Raw genomic sequence first — 24,627 nt, 5'->3', positions numbered from 1 at the left:
TGGTCGGACTAAAGTCTAAAAAAAAACTACATGGAATCTCATTTTCGAGCGAGCCAACCATGCAAACCACTCCAATAACAGCGACAACACAGAGGTGGAATGAAAGCTTGAATTTATCGTGATAATTGTACGGGTGCGGGGTCCCCGGCTGTGAGACTTCTCACAAAGAATCAGCGAAAGGTTGGAGGTTTTCGCTGTGGTGGGAGTTAAAAAAACTCCGGTGATTTGAATGGCAGATTGTGAGTGGGTTAACGCCGGTACATGTTCGTGGGTATCTTCGGTGCGAAACCCATGGACGCCTCTCTCTTCGTCAACAAGCACTGCCATGTCCCAGCCCGGAAGCATCACACTGATGTAATTGGTAAACCTCCTCGCGTGATAAATGCAGGCTATTGCTTTCTTCTCTATATGTATTTTTTTCTGTTCGCAAGCTGCCCTTACGCTCCTTCCCAACTCCAATAATCGCAAAAAAAGTGACCAGCATCGGCGGTTTCTAATGTATGCAGCATTGTCGTGGCTTTCGGTGTCGCGCAACACAGTTTGTTGCATGGCTAGCAAGTGCAGCAGCGCCATCACTTCCTGCTTTCTCTCTCTCTCGCTGCAGACTCGCTTTAACTGTACTCCGCGACGCTGTTGTACACCGATCACCGGTGCTTTATTTATTTTCCGGGGCGCTGTCCGCGCTGGCTTCCTCCACGCCCCTCTGCTTTCTGAGACACCCGTTTCTCTGTCCCGACTCCGCAGCGCGAAGATCGTCGAGCTCGTGTTACACCACCTCGGACGTTCCCCTCCCTCCGAGAAAGCAAGCAGCCCTCTTCTGCACCCCGCCCCCAAAAGCCCCGAACAAAGAAATGGGCAGGAGCGATGATGACACAACATTTGCCATCTATGTCCTCCGTTGTGTCCTTTAATCCCACTTCTTTACGAAGCACGATTCTCGCCTCAAACACATCTCTTTGAAAAGAGCCTTCCATCCCTCTGCCCCACCTTTGTCAATAAGTATCTTCGGCTCCAGGGCCAATGGCCCAAGGACCCAACGAAAAAAAAAGGACCACACGCACAAATGCTGACTTTCAAGAGGGAACGAGCGAACGTTAAGGTGGCAGCAAATGGCCGCGTGACTCTCGTCGTCTGCCTACTCTTCGTTCTATTACGCGGCGCGCTCTGACCGCGGGCGCCGGCAGACGCAGCCCTCACTATAGTGGCGCCTGCTTCCCTCCTTCCTGGTCGCCTCAAGGTTGCAGACACGCCGGCGCGGCGACGTCTCAAACGATGGCGGCCTCTGCCAATTGGCCACTGCTCCCGCCCTCCCTTCTCAACTTCATGACCTCCGCTGCTGCTGTGTGCGTGGCTACCGTGACACGCGAGTGGAGCTTTGCGCAAGCCACCTTTCTCCACACGTCCTGCACGTGGTGCCACCGTGAGTCTCGTGACGCAAAACGCACGTACGTTGGGTAAGCCTCGTACGTATACAGCGGTGGTGATGTGGACCAGCTGTCTTGAAGGTGCTTTCGCCACCCCCCCCCCCCCCCCCCCCCCTGACGTAAGTTTGTGGCAGCGCCCCGCTTTTGAATCGCTTCAGCCAAGGGTTCCCTGTCTGCAGTGGTGGCTTAAGAGAGCTTCTGGATCTGACGAGCTGCCACAGTCGTTCCATAATGACGGCAGGAGCTCTACAGAAAGGAAACAGGCTGTGCATCCGCAGCCAAAGGTTTACAGAGGGCGGGGAACCCATATATGTAAATCAATTCTAGAGCCTACGAATTAAGAAATGCATCATTAAGTCTCAGTCGCAATGACCCCGGATGCATATAGGAATTCAATTTGTTAGCCAAAGTCGCACTGTGCAGTTCACATCGTAATTCTGAGCGTGCGAATTACACAGTTCACCGTTAAATCTCAACCAATGTTCTTTGGATTAAAAAAAATATATTCCTGAGATCGCGTTTCATAAACTTAAGGATGACAGGTGTGGGTGCAAGCTAGTTAAAAAGAGAAGCTAGTTAAAAAGAGGAAAAAATGCGCTTGTTACACATAATTATAGACTGACCATTAATTGAATGCTCAAGCCTTGTTCCCTTTCGTGTACATTCTAAGGGAAGTGAGGCCACGGTCGTGCAGCAAAAGGGATCACATGCGACGTCATTCGTCAGACCCACTTTGTGCATGCATGCAGGGATTGCAGGCCAAGGAGAGAGTGCGCAGTTCCTCTTCCCTCAGCTCGCGTTCCCGCGCAAACAGTGCAAGCAAAAAATGTTCCCGTTTCCTTCTACCCATCCTACTCGCGCCGTTTCATGCATCAGCGCCATTTCTGGCATTCGTCCGTGGCGGAATTCGTCACCAACTGCAGCGTTCGGCTCCGGCGTTCTGAGCTCGCATGGGGCCGCTGCGTCATGCTCATGCAGATACAGCACTCGTTCTCATCAGGCAGCTATTTAAGGCAAAGGTGGCTTGGACACCGCACACTCGGGCCAGACGCGCCATCATTAGCTTGCGTACCAGGAATGCTCCTTCCATAATCGGGCACTGCTGCAGATTTGGTTTAGTTGTCTCCCCCCGAGCCAAGAACACCGTGAACAAAAAGAAAGAATAAAGGGCCTGCAGCGATGAAAGCGTACGAGGAGAGGGGCGTAATTATAGGCGTCCGCGAGCTTGCGGCAAGGCAGCCCTTGCATCCGCCGGCTCTGTACTACGCGTTCCGTGAACTATATGCGGCGAAAAAAAAAGAAGAAAAATACGCGTGGCGACAGCGTGTGGAGGTAAGCCAGCAGCACCGCGCCAGTGTGGTGTGCCGGCACCGGGCATCACCGCCTTGATTTCTAGGTGCTGTTACAGCGGGGATGCCGCTCCATATCACGAGACTCAAAAAGTGCAGCTTCTGCGTGCGCGTGCCGTCCCGTGGTGCCCTCATTGTTGGGCACGTGTTGGCGAATGAGGCAACGGATACATATCTCTCTAGGTCCTGTGCGCGCATACACCCTCCCCCTTAACCCCGGTCGTTGTTGCCTTCGCTGCCTCCATGCATTGAGATCGGGTGCGCATTGAAGGGGCATCTCGGGGACCACCGCTTGCAGCAACAGCACGCACTCAATGGCTCTGATGGCAACAGGCAGCGAGTTTACAGAGCGCTCTATTGGCGTTAATAACATATACCTCCTCGCTGCTCGAAATGAAAATGGGGTGGCTTGCTGGCCTTACGGGGCTGGGCTCTAGAGGCTCTCGCACATGTTGCGGGGGCTCCTTGTCACCGGGGGTATCTGTTGCTAAACCGTCGTCGTCGCTGCATATGACGCTGCCACTACAGATGACGCGTTCTTTCTTTTAATCTTTCCTCTCCCATCTCTTTCAACTCTCCTACTGTCTGCACGTGGCAGCGATTGTGGCTCAGCTTGAGCCAGTGGGCAGGCCCGTGCACTTTTCATTCTTCCTGCAGTCGCTACAATACAAATGAAAGTTGGTTTTTGGGGAAAGGAAATGGCGCAGTAACTCTCACATCCCGGTGAACCCGTGAACCGCGCCGTAAAGGAAGGGATAAAGGAGCGAGTGAGAGAAGAAAGGAAGAGAGAGGTGCCGTAGTGAGAGGCTCCGGAATAATTTCGACCACCTGGGGATCTTTAACGTGCACTGACATGCATAGCACACGGGCGCCTTTTGCGTTTCGCCTCCATCGAAACACGGCTGACGCGGCCGGTTTAGAACCCTTGAACTCCGGCTCAGTAGCCAAGCGCGCTAACCACTGAGCCACCGCGGCGGATGACTGATTCAGACCAAAAGAAGAAATGGCGTAGCAGTAATAAATAAATAAATAAATAAATAAATAAATAAATAAATAAATAAATAAATAAATAAATAAATAAATAAATAAATAAATAAATAAATAAATAAATAAATAAATTTTTCTCGCGACATGTGCCCCCGTAATCATTTTGAGGACGTATGCGTTTGAATCCCGCGAATGGGATGTTTCAACTCCGTTGCGCAACGGAAATGCAGAGCTGGAAGTTGGGGGAGTGCCGAAGATAAAAAAAAAAAGAGTAGGATACTTTCAAAATATAATGCATGTGGTTCGCCATCCCTTATAACCACTTTCGCCTTTTCTTTGCTCCATTTTCGCAGTTCCTTTCATTTAGCGTACTTGTGAGCACTCACGTTACCGTACACGCCACCTAGTCGCGTCACAGCGATCACGATGAGCGAAGTATGTGCAGTGCACGCCTACCTATCACTCGCGAGGCAGGCGCTTTCGGCGTTGCGTAGAATCACCCTTTTGACTCAAAAGCAGAATGAGCCCGTGTTCACGTGTCAGCCAATGTGCGTCTTATACAACACGCACCCGACGTTTGCAAGGACACAGAAACGGGCGCTGATGGACGTCTGCGGGACTAAATTTCTCTTTCTTTTTTAACTTGGGTTTCCTCCCGCGAAATGGAGAGGTCAGTTAGAGGGGCGTACAAAACGAACCTCGGCTCTACTTTGCCCGCTTCGATCCGTGGCACGCCAGCCCAGCGAAAAAGCCGGAAAGCATTGCACGAGCAGCGACCCAGGCAATAGCGCGTGGTATGCACCACGTTTTGCTGCCAATGGCGCAACCACGGCGAGTTTACAACGTTGTGTTCAACTCCGACAGCAAGTGATGCAGTTAACCTTCCGCTATATAATCGTAATAATAATTTTATACTTGAAAGCCTAGAAAAGCTCCGGGATGCGCGCGTCTTTATTTCTGCTCGCTTCCACGTGCACGTCTAACATGCGAACGGATCAAAATAACGCATGCGAGATACCGGGCCTCACCAAGTAAACAAAGTAGCGAAAGTCAGACGAAACCCTTTTCCTTTTATCGTAATCGGTCTGGCCTTCAAGCGGCGCCGGCGTCAGACAAACCCTCGCTGACCGACCAAACCTATATAACGTCCTCAGTGTCAACAAGACGGATCACGTGCACGTCGCCGCTCAAGCGCATTTGCTGGTCTATACAGCCGCTCCTCTCAGCTGGCGCCATCTAGTCGCAAGCGGGAGCATGGAAGGAGGGGGTGATTAGGGCTGGGTCGCAAGGCTTGTTTCGCAAAGACAGGACGGCCGAAAACTACGCATACATGGAAATGAGCGGCGAAAAAGTGGCCGCCTTAGATCACAAGCAGGCAGATAAATCACGCGGCTTACCTGGGAGCAGGTATCGTGTTTTCATAAATTTACCTGAGAGTAGGGGGCGCATGCAAAACGGTTACATCGCCAAGCTGTTATTTACTCTCTTATGCGTAGTCATCTGCACTGTGAAGCAATTATACTGAGTAGATTATACCATTGTTGTAACTAATACGCTATTCGAAGACTCATTCGCAGTTTGTTGCGGTCTCGTGATGTTAAGAACGCATGTTACAATGATGTGTTAATATACACATGAAGTGGTAATGTGACATTTATCATTCATCAATGTCGGTGTGTACAAGTCATTTCTAAGCCGTGGCATACAAGTGTGCAGTATAAGCGCGTCCTTTCTTCCAATCTTTCCTCTCACATCTCTTTTACCTCTCCTACTGCCTGCACGTGGCAGCGGTTATGGCTCAGCTTGAGCCAGTGGGCAGGCCCGTGCACTGCACTCTCCTTTCATTCTTCCTGCAGTGGCAACAACAACAGCGTATTCAGAAACCTAAATACCTGACCCCGGGCTTGAGCCTCTAGTTCCCATTTCCTCTATCAGCTGATGACAGTTTTCTTACGGGTTATTGTTGCGCCAAGGAGACAAAAAGCAATATATTATATTTGTAATATATTTGCAATATAATATATTTGCCCTTCACCGACCGCCGGGTACTGTCCTACAAGCCTTCATGGCTTGGGCAGACCTGTCTTAAAGATTGTAAATATGTTTTCTTAAAATAAAGGTGTTTATTATTATTATTATCATTATTATTATCATCATCATCAAGGAAATGCGTGACCGCACAGATTATGCGGGCACACCGCTAGGCATTGCAATCGAACATACCCACACACACAAATAAAAACAGCGGTAGCCACGCAACAAGAAGGTACAGATGAACGTAGGGCAACGCGCTGTCCCGTCATTCGGGGCTAACTGAAATTTGAAAATGTGTGAAAACCTGGCAAACCTTTTTGTAAGCGAAACCCTTAACGTGGTCGCCATGAAGCCTGCCACGTTCTACCAGGCGCTGCCTTTAGCGGAGCCTACAGCTCAACCATTGCTCCCGTCTGCGCAAGCGATGCCACTGTCCCAAGCAACACAGGTAATCGACCAAATATTGGAAATGCATTGGAAAAGGCCCGGCCTAACAAAGGCCCAGAGTGATGCCATCCATTTGTAATACTGGGCGGATTAAATGTGCTGCTTGAAGCGGAGATAAATACTTCACCAGGGACGCTGGTCCAACGAAGAACGGTCGCTTAGCACTGCATCATGGCTTCTCACAACAATAAACTCAGGACGGAAAGTGCCGGAATCCTTGCGGAGAGAATTGTTACGGCGGCGGTTTCTCTGCAGGAACATGTACGGCTCGCTTGATCGTCGATAGCCGAATTGTCTGATAAACCCAATACGCGTCAAATGCGAAGTGGTACATCTGAGAATGTTATCTCGCTTGCTGAGAGCGGGATTCTATTGAATTACATTCGATTTACGAGCTACGACTGGAGGGTTTCCACGAATAAACGCTGCTTGGATAGCTTGGCTACTTCCAGAGAAGCTCTACAAGGCATTGAGTACAGCATGCATTCAGCGTGATTTCGTTTAACTTCAAAACGACTGTGGGATATGTTCGCAGACTTCTGAGGCAATGAGGGAAGAAAACAATAAGGAAAATGAGCCATTATGTACCCCCATAAAATAGAATAAAAAAGGGCATAGAAAAGCAGACAGTTGTCTATTTTTAGAGTACCCAAGTTGAGTTTTTGGCAAACAGGCAGCGTTCACCAAATGCTGCAGCACCGCGACTCTACGAGTCCAGTACCAGCATCTCTCGACGGGTGGTCCACGCAGGCAAGGGAGCGGGCCGCGCTTACCTAACGCGTCATTTTATTTTCGCGTAAACAGAATAATAACCACAAATCAGAACATTTCCTGCTTCTGCGCACTAGCTGAAAATTCCCCAGGTGTCGCAACGCACCTTTGCTGCGACTGCGGTGCCAGTCCTTAATTTGCTCAGGCGCGGTTCTGCATCCGGTGCTGAGTGGATCCGCCGAATGTGAAGTAAAACCAGCCAGCGTGAAGAAACAAATCGCAATCTGTATTTGCTGCGACCACTACGGAGGTGACTGCGACAACCGACGGTATACAAACACATCGGCCATCGCACTGTCGGTTGGTGTTGCAACGGAGAGCAGTGACTGGCGGTGAGACACGTCCGCAGATAGCGGCGTTCCGAGGGAACCGTTACCAACGCCACGCTTGTTGGGAAGAAACAATAAACGCATAGACGTTACATGCGTCATAAAGAAATGAGGAACAAAGATGCGCTGACGTATTCGGGCGCATGACTGCAATGCACCTCATTATCGGTTCTGAAAAAAAAAAAAAACGTATGGGTTGAATGTTCGACCTCGCCCTCTGCTTCTTTCAGCACTTCAAAGGAGCGCGGATGTATTCATCACGTAAAGATAAAGTATGAAGGCGAGCGTGCACAGGTACTGTCAGAGGTAAATGGAAGGCAATATTAGCACCATCGTTTCATGCACCCTTGAATAGATATATACAGTAGTAGTAGTAGTAGTAGTAGTAGTAGTAGTAGTAGTAGTAGTAGTAGTAGTAGTAGTAGTAGTAGTAGTAGTAGTAGTAGTAGTAGTGATTTATATGAAAAGTTATAATAAAAAGGAAGGAAAATATTTTTGCTAGCCCCGGCATCTGCCATCGATACTGAATTGTGCCTGAGCTGGGACAGCCGAAATAAAGGGGTAGCACGCAGAATGGAGAAATTAAATGAAAGAGGTGAGGGGACAGGCAGAAAAGATAGGGCGATATACACAGCCTAATTGTGACTGTGCGAATAACACAGTGCACCTATAAATCTCGACCATTGCTCTTTGGATACAAAGAAATTATTTTTTTTTTTCGACACAGTCGCCTTGTTTTATGGTTTCTGAGGGTTTAACATCCCAGAGCGACTCAGGCTATGAGGGACGCCGTATTGAACGGCTCCGGAAATTTCGACTACCTGGGGCTCTTTATCATGCACTGACATCGCACAGTACACACGGGCCCCTAGAATGTCGCCTCAATCGAAATTCGACCGCCACGGCTGGGATCGAACCCCTGTCTTTCGGGTCGGCAGTCGAGCGCCATAACCACTGAGCCACCGCTGCGTAGAGTTGCCTTCCATTTACTTTGGACGGAAGTTGTGCGTCAGTGTGCCATACGGGTATGTTACGAGTTCATGTGTGTTGGGAGTTCATTGTACAGTGTTTACAACTGTGCCCGCTGTGTAGGATCTTGCAGTGCTCTATACGATATTTTCCGCTACCAGCTTCAAACAGGCCGCGTCAAGCGATCCCGCACCGCACTCCTGTCACCGGAGAGCCTCAGTCCCGCACACTGATAAGCGCGTGCTTCCTCGCGTGTTAATGCACGGTTTCCGTTCCCAGAACACCAGAGCGAGTCACACATGAATGCTTGTTCTTGCGAAAAGTTGTCCAGATTTTCTGAGTTCCAACGATATATGTACGTTATTCTCTGGGCAGGGCGGATTTGACTCTAAATTTGCAGCCGACGAGTTCAATGTTTAACTGACAGCACCCTTAATATCCGCCGCGTCCACGTGATGCACAGCTGTGTTCTTCGTGCTCAGATGCGTGCGGTGCGTCGCTCGCGCAGCTGCTGCATGCCTGTTCAGCGCCGGAGGTCGCGTGGGTGCTCGGATTGTCGTAACGCTGGAAAAAATCACGTGGTTCCAGACCAAACCTCGTCCTCGCGACTGTGCAGTCGCCCGCAGAAATGTTAGTAACTGTGGCTGGGACAGAAAAGCTCAACTCGCGGCCGGAACGTTCACAATGTACTTGCAAGATGCACGCTTGGGCTGCGGGAAAATACAGCTTATCCAAGGCTTTCTCTTTGCAGAAACGTCAAAGACAAGACTGGCGCATCCAAAAAAGGAAATACGCAGAAAAACACAGAACCTGCTGGTATACCGTTGCCTTTGCGGCAGTGATTCCAAGTTATTCTGCTCTTGAGCGCCTCAGGCTGTAAAGGGCCATTATTTGGTGCATTAATTTTTTTCCCGCCATTAGCAGGCTTATTCACTACGTATAGGCGGAAGGCGTGCTCCTGCCTGTGGCATTGAGCTCACCCTCGCATAGAACACGCATAATTCTCTTCTGAATTAAAGAAAAGAAAACTAAACAAAAATTTGAAAAGCCTTCACCAGCAAACTGCAGCAGGGTTAATGCCAATTAAAATTAAACGAGGAGGGATGTAGAACATGCCCAACTTTCTTTTTTGTGGGGAAATAAAAATGTTGATAACAGTAACGATGTTCTTGCTACAACGAGAAAATCAATTTATAATTATTTAACAAAAGTAGAAGGAGGCAGTGGAGCCTGGAGAATGAAGGAGTTAAGGCAGAGAGGAGACCCTCGAATGAGCTCAGACGGGAAGGTTAAATTGAGTAGAACATGTTGGGGGGCTAGTTGGCGCACATCAACAGGAAAAACTGGCGCCAATCGGACAACACACAGCAAGAAAGACTGGACTGGACTGGTCCAGTCTTTCTTGCTGCGTGTTGTTTGATTTGGCGCCAGTTTTTTCTGTTAAGGAAGTTTAAAAGTCACGGCCGGGACGGCAGTGCGAATCGATTTCTCGCTCCGACGAGACTGCGCGATCGGAGAACCCGGGCATGACCGGAGCGTCCCGCAGCGGCGGCGTTCGTCGAAGCATCGAGCGCGCACATACGTACGTACACGCTGGCAATCTCCTTTGCCTCCGTCGCAGCGGCCGAGGACAGGATTTCCCGTGCGCCCAGCCATGCCGACGACGCTGTACGCGGCCGATGTCCGCTCGCGCCACCGACCACGCGTGACGGCCACGTGTGTTCGGTCTTCGACGCTTCTGCCGTGCGGGTCACTGGCCGCCGACCCCAGCAGCGTCGCGCGACCGCCTCACGTGCACGCCGCACCGATTCACACGACGAGTAAACGGTGATGACAGGAACGGTATGCTGCGTGTGAGGGGTTTAACGCCCCGAAACAGCTCGGAGGGCTACGAAGCACGCCGTAGTCTATAGAGGCATCCGGTTTAGTTTAGGCTACCTGGGGTTCGTTAACGCGCGCTGACATCTAAAAGCGCGCGGGCGACTTTCGCATTTCTCTTCCACGAAAATGCGGCCGCCGAGACCGCGGGATTCCATCCCAGGGCCTTCGGATCAGCAGCTGAACGCCAAAGCAACTGAGAGTCGCGGTCGGTCTAAGAACGCTAACAGATGTTTGGCCCTCTCGCGGAACGAAGCATTGACAGTGGTATCTGTCCCTTATGGCTCTGACGTTGATTGAAAACATTGTATTTGGGCACCAGGTGGCGTGAGATTTTTAGGTTTTGACGTACTACGAGGCAGACAGTGGCACCGTTTACACCTAAGGAAGGTTCGAACAATGCAAATCGGTAAAAAAAAAACGGTACAGAAACGCCTGACATACTGAGCTTTTGCAGCGATAGTTCCACCGTGGATTCTGGATCTAATGAGCACGAAGCATTGGCGCTCGCAGTCTGCGGTACCCGAGTCTGTGGTACCAAAGTTTACGACGGTAACTCCGGTGCGTCGGTAGCCATGCCTGCAGACCTTCCTTCATTCCTTGGGGGAAGCAGATTTCCGACAGCTCCGACTGCGGCTGCCTGCAGAGCGAATGCCGCCCTCAACGGCGAAGCTCGCGAATACATACGGGGTATTATGACGGCCGCTATATGAGGTGTACCTTATGGCATCGCAGCCAAGCAGTTAGTTCATCTTCCAGGCACAGCGCGCGCGGTGCGTATTGATCTGCATACAGGGCACAAGTCGCACGGGGGTTGCAAGGAGGGATACTGGGTGTCGTCGTCTCGCGACGTGGGTCGGGTATATCAATGCCCGCACGTCGAATAGGCTAGGTTTGGTTAGGTTAGGAAGAAGGGGAAGCTAGACTATTCACTTTTTCGTTTATCCAGACCTACCTTTGGGGGCGTATTTTTTTGCCATTGTATACAGGCCAATCTGCGGTGTTACTGTGAACACATCCAAAATCGGTAGCTGGGAAGTAAAAAAAAAGTCAGATAATGAATTTTTACGCATACGGAAGCTGCACCGGGACGATCAGGCAAGCGTGGCTCATCGTGGAATGCTCAAGGTTAATATTATAACTGAGCCGCCTTGGCACATTCGGCGCACACAGATATCTCTAGACAGACATTTCTCATTTAAACTCCAGGGGAGATGCTGCAAAAAGAAAACGTTCGTTTTTGCAGCATTTCCCCTGGGACATCTACGCCCAGCAACCACACTGACATGGCCACCTTTGATGGTTTACCTTCGCATTTGCATACTGGGGTACCCTTGAGCTCTGTAGCCTGCGGAGCTACGCATATATATGGTAGCTTGCGGAATTGCGGTTCTGATAGCTTCCGAATGTAGGTTTACGCTCGCTGACTGGATGAATACCGCATCAAGGCTTTTGTTTTTCATACTTATCGCAGACGGGAAGAATAAAATTTGCATTCAGCAGATTCCGCAGAGGAAACAGACGAAACGAGAACACAAATTCAAGGCCAGCAAGCATTTCTAGTGACGGAAACTGCACGGCACAAGATACGAATTGCAGGAGAAAAAAAAAATGAGAGGAAATTTTGTGAGCGTCAGTAACTGACTAGGCACCACCATATTGTGGCTATGCAATCCAAAAAAAAACAAAAAACTTCGAGGTACACACGCAAAGTGCTCAGTGGAACTGCTGCGGAAACGAAGAATTAATTGCGCGTAATTATTACAGTGTCTAATTACTTTCACTGCCCTGCTCTTGTTGGAGGTTATGGGCAACGAATTGAAGGACGTCATAGACCTGCGAGTTGATTGGAAGGGAATAGTAAATATCATACACCAAGAAGCGATAAATAGCCTTCCTTGCCCGAAAAATAAATCATTTGGACCTTAAGGTCAAAGGTTGTGCAAATGATTTATTTCTTGCGATCGCTCTGCTGTTTATCGCTATATATGGCTTGATCACGTACAAAACTTGTTTGTATAAGCGCATAGGGGAGAACGTTTCTATTTTTAATTTGTAGTGCCAATCAATTGGTTTTAAAGAAAATTACTTATAAAGCAGCAGAAGAAACAATCACGCCACCGGTGGGATCCGAACCCACGACCTCCGGATATCGCGTCTGGTGCTCTACCAACTGAGCTACGGCGACGGCTGTCCAATCGGCTGCTTTCGTGAGTATTTATGTTTATTGGGTGTAAGCGAACCTTGAGAGTGTTCATCAGCGTCACCCTCGTCCATAGCGGTGGACGTAGCACGTCCTGCAATACCACGAGTGTGACGTAGAACGTCATCTAACAGCGGGGGAGGAATATATATATGTAGTTCTGTACGTGATAACGCCTTTTTGATTGCTACTCTGGTGCGATATATATATATATATATATATATATATATATATCATATATATATATATATATATATATATATATATATATATATATATATATATATATATATATATATATATATATATATATATATATAGTTCTGTACGTGATAACGCCTTTTTGATTGCTACTCTGGTGCGATATATTGTATGCGCGCAACATGCATGGGAATCCGCGAGTTAATGAACGAGGCAAAACGCCGCAGGCTGTGGGCGATGGAGGAACAACGGCTCGCTATCTCAGGAATGGACGGGTCTCGTGCGTCGAGGTTAAATCAGCGCCGTCACAAGTGTTTACGGCCTGTTTTGCGGCTGAGTAACACGGCTGGGTCAAGTGCGTTGTTTCGCTATCATTTCCTCGTCTACTGTCTTACACCGTACGCGCGCGCTGTTCTCTGATAATCAAATTCCTTGTTCGTGAGTCAGTGCGGCTTGATCGCTTCAAATCTCTAATTTGGCAGTTACCACTTGGTAATGTTCGAGAATTGCATTGTGTGTTGGCAATACGATAACATTAGGAGTTCGCGGACCTCCAATCGTCTGTCGGCGGCCATCCAGGCATCTTTAGATGTTCCTTAGATGTCTCCTCGAAGGTGTCCAGAAGTGGCGAAACGGACGCAATGAAGATACATCGAAACGTGCAGGCGTCACTTCCGGTCTTGGGAATTATGTGACCGAAAATGCCGTCGTATTGAAAAGAGGGTGTAATGCCAACTCTGCAAGTACGGTTTGAACTCAATACATTAGCTGCAATAATTCACAGTCACAACAGTGCACGGGAACTCTGATAAACGTTTACACTGAGACAGACGTTGGGCGTGATTCGGCGAAGTTTTGTGCTTGAACAGCGTCTCAGCTGCATGCATAAACAGCGCACTCTCGTGTTTTGTCACTCGTGGCTAGCTTGCTAGTCAGTGAGCAATTAAGGAACGTCGTGAGGTGAACCACACACCGCGTGCAGAGTACAATCAAGCGTGCGGATAAGTGTCAGGGTGCGTACATGTGATCGTATTATGGTCTGCATGGAACCGCTAGGTCGTATTGTCGAATATTCGGACACTAATGACGAACATGAAACGGATATATTATGCACGTATTTACGGTATTATATCAAGTGCCCCAGATTTTCTCGCTTCATGTACGTATATTCATCCGGCTTCGCATATTTCAAAGCAATGGTCCCTCCGCAGACCTATCGTTATAACTCCCTCAGCGCGCTGGACTGGACACATACCACGCGTGACCTCTTACAGCACGAATCAGGCTCACAGTAGAAGAACTGTCCCATTTAAACTCACCGTATACAATTTCCAGCTTTCTTGCAGATCACTTTTAACTGGGAGGCAACTGTGCAGTACTGTAAGATTTTGTTATTAACTTGGTACGATCTTCCGATCCGTAGCAAAAGCCTTGCTTTTAAAGTTCGTCCAGCGTTCGCAGCGAGCAGTTAAGATTGCTATATTAAACCAGTGGGGTATATTTTTGCAATACCTACAATAACTACAGGCGTCCCAAGCTGAGACATTGCTTATACATATTGACGGCAATGGTGCAACCTTACGATATGCGAAAAAAAAGCCTTTATAAACAACTTCTCGTTGAAAAAAATGCGCTTTCCCAGAATTTCTCGGTATGTTCGTTTCTTACGCCTGCCGGCCATCTTATTCATGCCTCACAGCTGAAGTTAACACACAGGTTCTACGATAACTCTATGTGTTCTCCATGCCACCCTCATCAGCAGTAGTAAGAATCTTTTACCAAGGGTCAACGCTTCAAGCGATCATTGAGTTAAGCTCCTTCTTTCCTCTCTCTATCTCCTTAAGTTGGCCGCGAACGAGGAGTCTGAGCCGACTGCATGCGCCAGGACAGTCTTCCCGCTATAGAGCCTGGCACAATCGGAAGCACTCAAACGCAGCGGGCCGCGCGTGATGAAGCAGGGAGACACGTGAGCACATCTTCCATTTCTTCAGCGCGCCTAGCAAGGGAAGGATCCCTAATAAGCGGGGCAAGGGCTGCCCGACAAGGACGCGGATGCAAAATGGGCGGCCGTGCAGCACAGGCGTCGCCGCGGCCTCTGTGCTGCCACTTTGGGTGGTGCCGCCACTTGGCCCTCGGCGTCACGGGGTCAGGGACGCCGCGTGCGCCAGCGTTCGCGAGGGGCAAACGAGCGCGTGCCACGTGCAGAAAAACAACAATTTCGGCCGCGACAGACGCCTCGTCGCATTCAACGCTGAGCGCGGAGGATTGTTGTCGTCAGTTGGACGCTGGGACCAAGAGGAGTACGTCCTCTGCATTAGTGTGATGAATCCTGACACGTGCGCTTAAGAAAGCTTAGATACAGTAGGCACGGAAGGTGTTCTTTAAATGAGGGTGCAAGCAAAGAATGAGAAACATCATTGGCGAGTTTTAGTGAAGCTGCGAGACCAAGGAGCAAAAGCATAAGTGAACAGCACAAGGCCTGTATGGCCTTCCTTTATTCCGAGTTTGATTCGGCCTTGCGCAAGGTATATCACACATGCGAGACCCTGTCGCAACTGAATTCATAGCTGATATTTGCGGCTGCTTGAGCGCCCACGCCCAAACAAACGCCGTGTCCTCAACGCTCGACCAGCCGCATTTTCGCAGCAAGGGCTAATAACACGAGGCTACAGCTAACAGCCTAATAAGGGATATAGAGGAAGGCGGCATGTTCCAATGCCGTCTTAGCCAAGAATATCCAGTAGCACTGATAAGGCTACCTCGTTTTAATAGGGATTTTTAGCGACGACGCACCCGCCGCGCTGTCCTAAAGCCTGTAGGAGTTCTTTTTGTTAGCACTGAATCGCACTTTGGTATCCTCAGCTGCATCCTGGAATTTTGGTCTGTCTGGCAGTGCAGAGAAACTTAGGGGACCTGAGATGTCGGTCCGCGTTAAATGGGGCATGATTATCAGCCTTTCACTATGGAGATCGTAATGGGCCAGTTATTCTGCTTCGGGACATATATTCCAACAACAAAAACAACAACAACAACGCATAGAACGACAGCACAATGCTTCCGCTTACTGCTGCAATTGATCACTCGGGAACCGTTGCGACGTTCGGTTGTCTTTCGTAAAGCAATACAAAAATTACAATGAGCACGGAGCGCGTTTAACAGTTTTGAAGGTATCACAAGAGACGGGAGGAACCTGGCGTGGCATGAAGTGTAAAGGGGTGATTAGAGAAAGCGTAAAACGAAATGAAAAAAGTCTGAAATATCTTTTTTGTTTCGCTAGCGGCTGGCCCCTTTTATTTAAAAGGGGAGATAGGGGAAACCGCAATAATCTTTACAATATACTGCCTACCGTTTCTTAGTTATATGACGCGCGATTCAACGAAGAAGGACAAATCAATGGATTCCCTGTACAGAGATAGTGTTGCGCATGATTGCTGACCTGTCGGTGAGAACCCACTGGGACGTGGGAGGTTCGAGTAGCGTCTTGGCCATCACCATTCCGAACGCTGAATTCCACGCGGAGCGTCGTCCTTCCTTCCAGTCCGGCGGTTGTACACACGTGCGCGGCACACGGCAGAAAGTCCTTCCGGCGCACAGGGCCTCGTAATCGTGATCGGTGCGCTAGAAACAGTTCCGCCACCCAGCGAGCACGAGCGATTACAATGTCAGTACAACACGGGACTAACTGCGAACTGTTCGGTGGCACTTATCCGAAACGCCGTACACTTCCCTGTCGGAGACACGCCGTACGCATGTGCGCGCCGAGAAGACACCGAAGCAACGGCTCCGCGCGACGCGTCCTATATACCTTTCGCCGATTCCCTTTCCACCGAGGCTACACTGCTGAGCTCAGGCCCTTCCGTGGACCGACACACTGTCTTTTGTTTATCTTTTCTCCGTTTCCTTTTTACGTTCAGACCCGACTACCAAGGGAAGGGGGGGGGGGGGAGCGGGAGAATGCGTTCATTCGCAGCCGCAATCAGTAGCGTTCAAGCGTGCACGGAGCGAGGGTGCAATATCTTCTCCGCGTGTACCCTCGCAAAAAGATGTCGTTATACACCTTGTCGAGCAACGTTGACTGTTCACCTCCAATCGCAAGAGGGTGACGTTATCTCAAGCACGCGAGCAACGGACGGAAGGCCGACATTACTTTTCCATCCATTGTCTGTGCTCGTCCGCCTGTCTCTGTGGGTTGGCGGGGCGGGGGAGGAGAGGGAAAGGGAGCCCACGGTTGTTTGAAGAAGCGAGCAGCGTGGGTGTGCTACAGTGCTCTCTCCCCATCAGCGCCCCCTCTCCGGCACCTCGCGAGATGCAGAGCCGCCGATGAGGTATAGGGAGTGGCAACAATACGTTTAGGCATTGACGCTGGAAGCAGTGCTCGAGAGATACACATCCCGTGCGCTGACGCACGAACCGCGCACCCGTGCGCTCTCTCGCAACCCCTAATCTCCGTCTTGTCCATTGTCCGCAATCCGAGAAAGGCCGCAGACAAAGCCGGCTGTCGCGCCTCCGTTGTTACGCGGAATCCGCGGGTTCGGTAGCTTTCGATCTAATCTAATCGTCGCGTCTACGGGGACGAGACGTGTGCCGATTAATGGCGTCGCGAATTTTTTATTTCTATTTTTCTCCCGACGCTGGCGGAATGCAAACCGTGCATGCTCCAATACTTTGCATTCTGCTGCTCTTCGTTTCTGTGGCCCTCTATCCCCCCCTCTGGTCTCTATTTACTTATCCTCGCTCCTAAATCGGCCATCAGCCGCTAATGACGTCAACGGTACTGTGCACAGGCGGTACGAATCGCACATACGTCCGAGGGGAAGCAGGAGCTTTGTGTACACGAAAGCTTTGTGTACACATCGGGTCATGCAGTTTGCAAGACCCGATGCTCTGGGTTCGGCGAACGGGAATGGCCTGCGGAACTAGGTCATTAACATGGAAAGAATGGGCTCAGACAGGGTCGCTAAACCGAAACAAAATACGACGCAAGCATTTTGCGACTAGACTACAGGCAATCTCAAGTTTGCAAGCGGCTGTCCTCGCTTGCTTTGCGTCTTCGAAGCATTGTGCAGATGCGGAACGGCGTCGTTTCAAATGTCGCGCTCTTAGGCTTCGCAGCTGCGCTCTATCGCGGAGCACCATGTCGGACTTGCAGTAGGACTGCGCCTGGATGGTAAGTGTAGCGCACTTATGCTGAGCCTGTCGTCTTGTTGCTTGCAGCAGAATTTAAAAAGGCGTACATTGCGTTTCGATGTATGCCCCCGCTTTCAGCATACCAGCCTAGGCCGTTGAATGCATTTTTTTACGTAATTTCCTACGTCTCTCAAATGCACTGTGAGAAGAAGCTCCTACCAGCTATCAAGTCATCAAGCCAGTAAAACTGTATTATGTACAGTCGTGAGCAATATGAGAGGGAACCAACTATTAAGAATCTTTTCGTTATTTCTGCTCTAAATTTGAGAATCACTTTTGAATATTGTACGCCAAGAGTGAGACTAGTTAGTAAATGAAAAAAATCCCGCTCCTCAAGCATTATCATGGAGTGATCAATAAACGAAAGCTCTAACATTGTTCTCTCGCCTATTGCTCAAGACTACATGTGAAAAGTACAGAAGTGGACAAGCACGGGAAAGCCTTTGTTCTCGCGCTATTGTGTTAACACTGCATCACATTTCTGAGTTTACTGCGTGTTCCCTGTGCTGTGCCATACTGAGGGCATTTTAGAGGAATATTTTCGACGCGAGCAATGCAGAAACTTGTGCCGCGTATTTTAGTGTTTAGCTTGAACACAGTGCGTTTTTTTTCCTAACTACACTGATATCTACAATATTTTTAGCGTGCCACCAGAAACTGCGGTAGGCGCGAATCGAGTAAGGACTACATAGCCGTTATTCCGAAGGGCATCGATATTTCCGGAAAAAGACACTTTATAAACAATAGTAGGCGTGCTAGTATAAAGGGCCCAGATGAGGAGCTGGGTTCGAGCTAATTTAGATAACAGTTCACCTAACTTGCATTCGCTAGCAACAATGGTGACGGCGACACTCAGCAGTTCTCTCTAGCTTTTTCTTTCTTTATAGCATAGCCTCTCAACAAGCAACTTCGTGTATTTAGGCCCTTGTCATCGCGGTATAAGCCGCCCACCTCCCGCGTGAAGACGGAAACAAGGAAGAAAGTTTAATATACTACGTCTACCAACTCTTTTTCTTGGAGAAAAACAACATATAATACGTCATAACCAGAATTCGAAGGAGTCTGTTTAACCTAAAAAAAAAGACAAACCTACGCCCATTTCATTTTTTTTAAATTCTGTTTCAACCGAAAATGGTCATAACGCTTCTGATATACGCGGCATATACCCCAGCAGCACAACTAATCGGACCAATATTGGATATATATTGGCTAATGCCGGTCCAACAACTAGCCAGCCTTAGCCAATATATTTCCAATATTGGGCCGATTACCTGCGCTGCTTTGGTATCTTGCAGGCTACCGAGCACGAGGTGATATCGGTCACACGAAATAATTAACAAAGCACGCAAGCCAGGAGCACTCGGTGCACACCGAGTGGCTCATGCACCGCCAAGCTCCGTCTACTGGCTTGCGCCTTCTACTCGCAGACTGTCTTATCACCTTATCAGAGCTTTTCCTCGGTTAAGGAATTTTCGCAAGGCATCTAAGGACATCGACGACGTTTGTAAGCGTAACAAGCCCCCTCAACTCCAAACCATTCCCAAGCGTGACGAAAAAAGTGCCGTGACCTCGTTTCCGCGATGGTTCAGCGGCGCTTCCATTGCTGCCGTCGACGTGCGGGCTACGTGATCGGAAGCCCCTTGCATGGCTCCTTCTGGGTGTCTTTACTTTTTGCAATCAAAAACTTTGTTATTGTGAATAATTTACTGCTTTCACAGTTCGCTCCGTGACTCAAATAGTGGGAAATGTTTCACAAGCAACAAATACTTGCATTAGTCGCAATCGGTTAAAAGGCTATTGTGACACGAAGGCGACTACGCAGAAAATCTTGGTTCTACTTGCCTCAGCGAGGCAAGTATATTTGAGTGTTGCTCCCTTGTTTCCTTCGCGTCTTTTTTTTTCTTGTTTCTTTTGCGCAACCCAGGTTTGAGTAACAAACATCAGTTTGTATATTAGCCTTGCGGCTCGATCATTTAACTTCCACGCTGTCACTTTCTTTTTTACGCCGACAGTTTTTCGTGCTGCAATCACTACTACAAACACGACCATTTGAGCGTCAATTTCTTGTATAGACTGCTTGCAAACAAACACGCGAAGATAAAATATATAAGCGACTTTAGAGCACACACAGCAGAGAGAGAGAGGGGGCAGGTAGATGGGTTTCTTGAAAACACGAAAGGATTAAGGGAAGGGAAACCCTCAGGGTGCTTGCCAACGTTGCGACAAGGGGACTTGTCTTCGTCTGGGCAAAGCGTTCATCACTGACGGGGTTTAAATAGGGCCTCCAAGTAGGAAGGTTCGTTGAGGGTGAGGAGGGTGCCATGTGGGAAGGGTATTAGGATGGAGAGCGTGAATCTTGTCCAGGCATGATGGCTGCTAAAGAGGATTAAACGGCGGACCTGCAAAACTGTGAAAACCAATACGCCAGCGAAGCGAAAGGAATCCGAGGGTGGGGAGGACGGTTAGATAGCGAACAAGAACAAGGGCTTGAAAGGCAGTGTGTACACACATGCGGAGCTCCCATAATGTCTGGACAAAATTCGGGCTCCCCATCGTAACATCCTCCCAGCTTCACACCCTCCTCCAGCTCACCGGGCCTTCGTCCTCGGAGTGAAGGCCCTATTTAAACCTCGCCAGTGATGACCGCTTTGCCCAGACGAACACAAGTCTTAATTCTCGTCGAAACGTTGGCAAGCACCCCGAGGCTCCCCTCTCCTTTGGGCACACAAGGATGCCACATATGTCGCTGAAAAAAAAAACAACACTTATTCTTCCATCAAAATTTATATTCACCGAAAAAAAACCACGGGGGATCGAGTGTGAAATGACCACATAACGGGCACGGCTAAATTTGCAAGCATAGGAGTCAAGCTATGCAGGAGTCAAGATGATCGCATTGCAAGCAGTATTGTGCCGCGAACGCCAGTCAAGCTTCGATGCATTTAAAACGTCCACGACAGACCAGCACACCGGGCACCGGCAAATGGAGTATGTGTTTGGACACTGAACTGAAAACATTGTTTCTTATTCTTTCACAAGCAACGCTGTCCGCGATGTGAGGTGTGAGGGGCACCGAGGGAGTGATGGCCTCGCAGAAGTTTGGCACACTTCCCTTCAAGAGTTGCATGGCAGGCTGCGAGATTATGCAACGGTCAGAGCGAGAAAGATTAGCCCAGCGCCCTTGGTGGCCAAAACGTCTCAGTAAAAAAGGAAAAGACAGAGAGACAGAGAGAGACGAAACAATCCCCAGCCACAGCTGAAACATCAGAGTCCAAGTGCAGTGCATTGGCAGGGCGACAGTCAAACTTCGGTGCATAGAAGCAGCTTATAACGAAGATATATATGACCATAATAGAGAAAATCTCTCAAGTGCTTTCGCACACACAAAACAAGTAGAGGAATGCGTGCAGAGCCTCTCTTCGCTCCCTCAAAGAAAAACGTATAGCAGATCCTTTCGCTTTCAGTGTCCGCCTCAAGCTGCGCTACGCCGGTCAGAATACCGCGCGATGGAATGTTGCAGCAACGCCTGTTCTTGCGCCATAAATTTGGATCTTTTTTTTCTTCTTACAGTACAACCGACATTCATTGGAGCGTTTCTTTCCCCTTTAGGGCAGCAGGCGCCCCAGGAAGTTCTATGCCTCTGATATAGTTGCCTCTATTCACTCTTTAAGTGCAGTGTGTTCTACTTGTGGTCAAGGTCGTTTGCGGACATAATAAAAAAAAACGCTCAAACTTAATTTCTGTAAAAGTAGACACTAAGCAGAAGCCGCGTTTGAGCTGTCCTTGAACAAGGAAATCGACAGGTTCACGGTGAGTAACTTTCTCTCACATTCTTGCTATCTTCAGTTTCTCCGTCCCAGCTAAGAAGCAGAAACATTAGACGGCACAAGTAGACTGCAGTGGGCCGTTTCCGCCTTGCGTGCATGCATTCCTCACGAAAAATAAACTTTAGTTTCTTTCTGCTAACGTTTATGCTTGAAGGAATTTAATGTCCCAAAGCGACTGAGGCTATGAGGGACGCCGCAGTGGAGGGCTTCGGATAGTTTCCACAACCTGGTGTTTTTTAACGTGCACTGACATCGCACAGTACACGGGCCTTTTGCATTTCGGCTCCATCGAAATGCGACCGCCGCGGCCGGGATCGAACCCGCGTCTTTCGGGGTGGCAGCCGAGTGCCGTAACCACTGAGCCACCCTGGCGGCTGGACTTTCTGCCAAAGTTTGTCTCAGAGAGTGGACAGCGAAGAACCACTAGTCTTGGCTAAAAGCTGCGTTTTAATTTTTTGTCATATCCGTCTCATGCGCAAAACGGTATAGGAGATCGATTTTCTGAGCTGTTTCCGGGACTAAAAAGATGACGCTCCGATGGCATATAAACTACTCATAATAAAAATGTTGAGTTCTAATAATTAGATTAATTATCATTTCTATACGCCTTAAAGTTTCTTTCTTTACCTCTTCATCGTAGGGTTCAATTCTTTTGCGTAAAGTTTTTAATAAAGTTGTGTGACCTAACTTGCTTCATACTTTCTCCAATTCTAAAACATTATAGGTATAAAATCGCTCAACAACACAGGCGCCACCGAACAGTGATTGATATGTGGCAGTCAACCTAAGCACTGAAAGGCACCGATCCTAAGCACCTGCGTTCGCACCCGACCACGGCGGCCGCGTTTCTATGGCGGCGAAACGCAATAGGCGTCCGTGTGCTGTGCGATGTTAGTGCACGTTAGAGATCCCCAGGTTGGTTGGTTGTGAAACTTTATTTCCAGCGGATATAGAGAAGCGACACGAAGTCGCCCCCCGCTTAAACGGCGGCCGCTATCCCTTGGGCAGCGGCGGCGTCTTCAGCCAGCTGGAGGAGCTTGATCTGTATCCCCGGGTCGGGGCTGAGCAATAGAGCCTCCCAATGAGCAGAGTCGGTAATGAAGTGACTCGCGGGTAGGGACTGCGGGCAGTTCCAGATCATATGATTTAGATCGGCTTTCGCATCACAATTTTTGCATTTGTTTGAGTAGAGTCCTTCCGAATAGAAGCTACACAATTGGGGATTTGGATAGGTGTTAGTTTGAAGTTTACGCCAGGCTTTGGCCTGTTGCTTGGAGAGCGTTTTATCAGCTGGGGGGAATCTGAGTCTTGCAAGCCTGTAGTGCTGCAGGATTTCTCTGTAAGAAAACAACCTGTCCTTGCCAGAGTATAAGGCGGGTGGGCTGCACGACCCAGCTCGGCGGGACAGTTCTCGAGCTAGGTTATGAGCCGCCTCATTACCAGCAAGGGAAGCATGAGCAGGCGTCCAGATTAGGCGAATGCGCCGCGTGGGCTGATACTTTAGCAGAATCCGTGCTGCTTGTGGGGAGATTCTTCCAAACATGTAGTTACGTATAGCCAATTTTGAGTCGCTGACAATGGTTTTTGCCGAGGATCCCACAATGGCTAGAGCGATGGCTGTTTCTTCTCCAACATGTGTGTGCTGAGTGCGTATAGTGCCCCCAGTTATGAGTGTACCACGTTCCGTGGTGACCACAGCTACCATCTTGTCAGCCGAAGAATCTCCGCATCTACATATACCACAGAGGTATCATTAATAAAGCGTTTGCCTAATGATTTGGCTCTCTCTGTACGACGTTCAGCGTGGAAATCTGGGTGCATGTTCCGAGGTAGTGGAGGAATGACCAGAAGCTGGCGTATATGTTTGGGAAGGTCAGTTGTGGGTCCGCCTTGTCGTTCGTATGTGGTCGAAATTCCGGAGCCCTCCACTATGGCACCTCTTTCTTCTTTCACTCCCTCCTTTATTCCTTCCCTTACGGCGCGGTTTAGGTGTCCACCGAGATATCTGAGACAGCTGCTGCGCCATTTCCTTTCCCCGAAAACCAATTTTTTTTTAATTGACAAAAAATAAACGCCGGCAACAAAAGAACATCCCGAACTCGGAGAAAAACAAAAGTACAGAAAACACGAAGCCTAGCCGCAGACGTTTTTAATTCTGCTTACGGAGCAGTAGTTGTAATGTTCTGACCCAGCCGGAAAAACAAGTACTTTTATTGAAGCAAACGTTTCGTTGACGCGACAATGACCCACGTTTAACTGCTGATGCCTGACAACGCTCGCTGTGCTACATCTGCCTGGCCACAGCAACTTAAAGGGCCCGAGTAAATCGAACTCAGCAGTTTAAAGACCGCCCGTTTCTACCAAGCCTACGAAGCAGATAACAGAGACGGCCCCGCTGTGTATATAGCCCACTCCACCCGTCCAGCCGCTTCCATCAAGGCCAGTGAGAATTAGCGGTGCATGGAACAACAATATCTGCAAATGCAGACAAGCTTGCCCAGGCCTGTGCAATGTCACAGCCGTGCGTGTTCTCTCGCGTAATGCGCTTACGGAGATAAATGTGTGCACAGGAAGCCTGTGTTTGTTCGCTGTGCAGTTTCGAGGTCGTGCGTGCGAAGAGCCTGGCCCTGATTGGCTGGCTGTTCGCGAGAGGCTGCGCCAAAGACGAGATTACGCTGGAACAGTGTCTTGAAGTTTGACTACGTTCCCCGAGGTGCCACAACGAATGCGCACCGACTTTGCTTTAGCGGAGAAACAGTCTTGACGGGTTTGCAGGAAGAGGGAGAGGGGAAACAACCGGCGTCTGGTGGTGTAGATTTAATGCCTTACTGAAACCAGCACAGGCTCATGAGGGTAGGGACAACGAGATTTATACTCATCTATTACGGAGGCATCACAATCGCGGTCACACCAAAACAATTAATTCTGACCTCCGAAGCGTCCTCCAGAGCAGGAAGGCAGGAGGCTGAACAGACTTCTATGGGGGTCAGAATTGACATGCGTACGCGACAAGAGAAGCAA

The 24,627-nt window shown here is 49.2% G+C and overlaps 2 protein-coding genes across 13 annotated transcripts in view; one reads left to right on the top strand and one right to left on the bottom strand.

The window, feature by feature from the left end:
- The window catches only part of AP-1sigma (AP-1 complex subunit sigma-2), a 524,179-nt gene that overhangs the window by 12,406 nt on the left and 487,146 nt on the right, over positions 1 to 24,627 (top strand). The gene's annotated exons all lie outside the window — the stretch shown is intronic.
- fray (oxidative stress responsive kinase frayed) overlaps positions 1 to 24,627 on the bottom strand; it is a 156,516-nt gene that overhangs the window by 59,706 nt on the left and 72,183 nt on the right. For 2 of the 10 annotated variants that reach the window (XM_077657672.1, XM_077657679.1), the window contains exon 1: positions 16,029 to 16,368. The exons of the other annotated variants lie outside the window; for them this stretch is intronic. In XM_077657672.1, coding sequence (XP_077513798.1) covers positions 16,029 to 16,087 — 59 coding nt within the window. In that variant the 5' untranslated portion in view covers positions 16,088 to 16,368. Of the gene's footprint in view, positions 1 to 16,028; positions 16,369 to 24,627 lie in introns of those variants that run through there. 10 annotated transcript variants of the gene reach the window in all.

Source organism: Amblyomma americanum, chromosome 3 (assembly GCF_052857255.1).
Source record: "Amblyomma americanum isolate KBUSLIRL-KWMA chromosome 3, ASM5285725v1, whole genome shotgun sequence".
NCBI lineage: Eukaryota > Metazoa > Arthropoda > Arachnida > Ixodida > Ixodidae > Amblyomma > Amblyomma americanum.
This window is presented reverse-complemented; position numbering and strand designations above follow the sequence as displayed.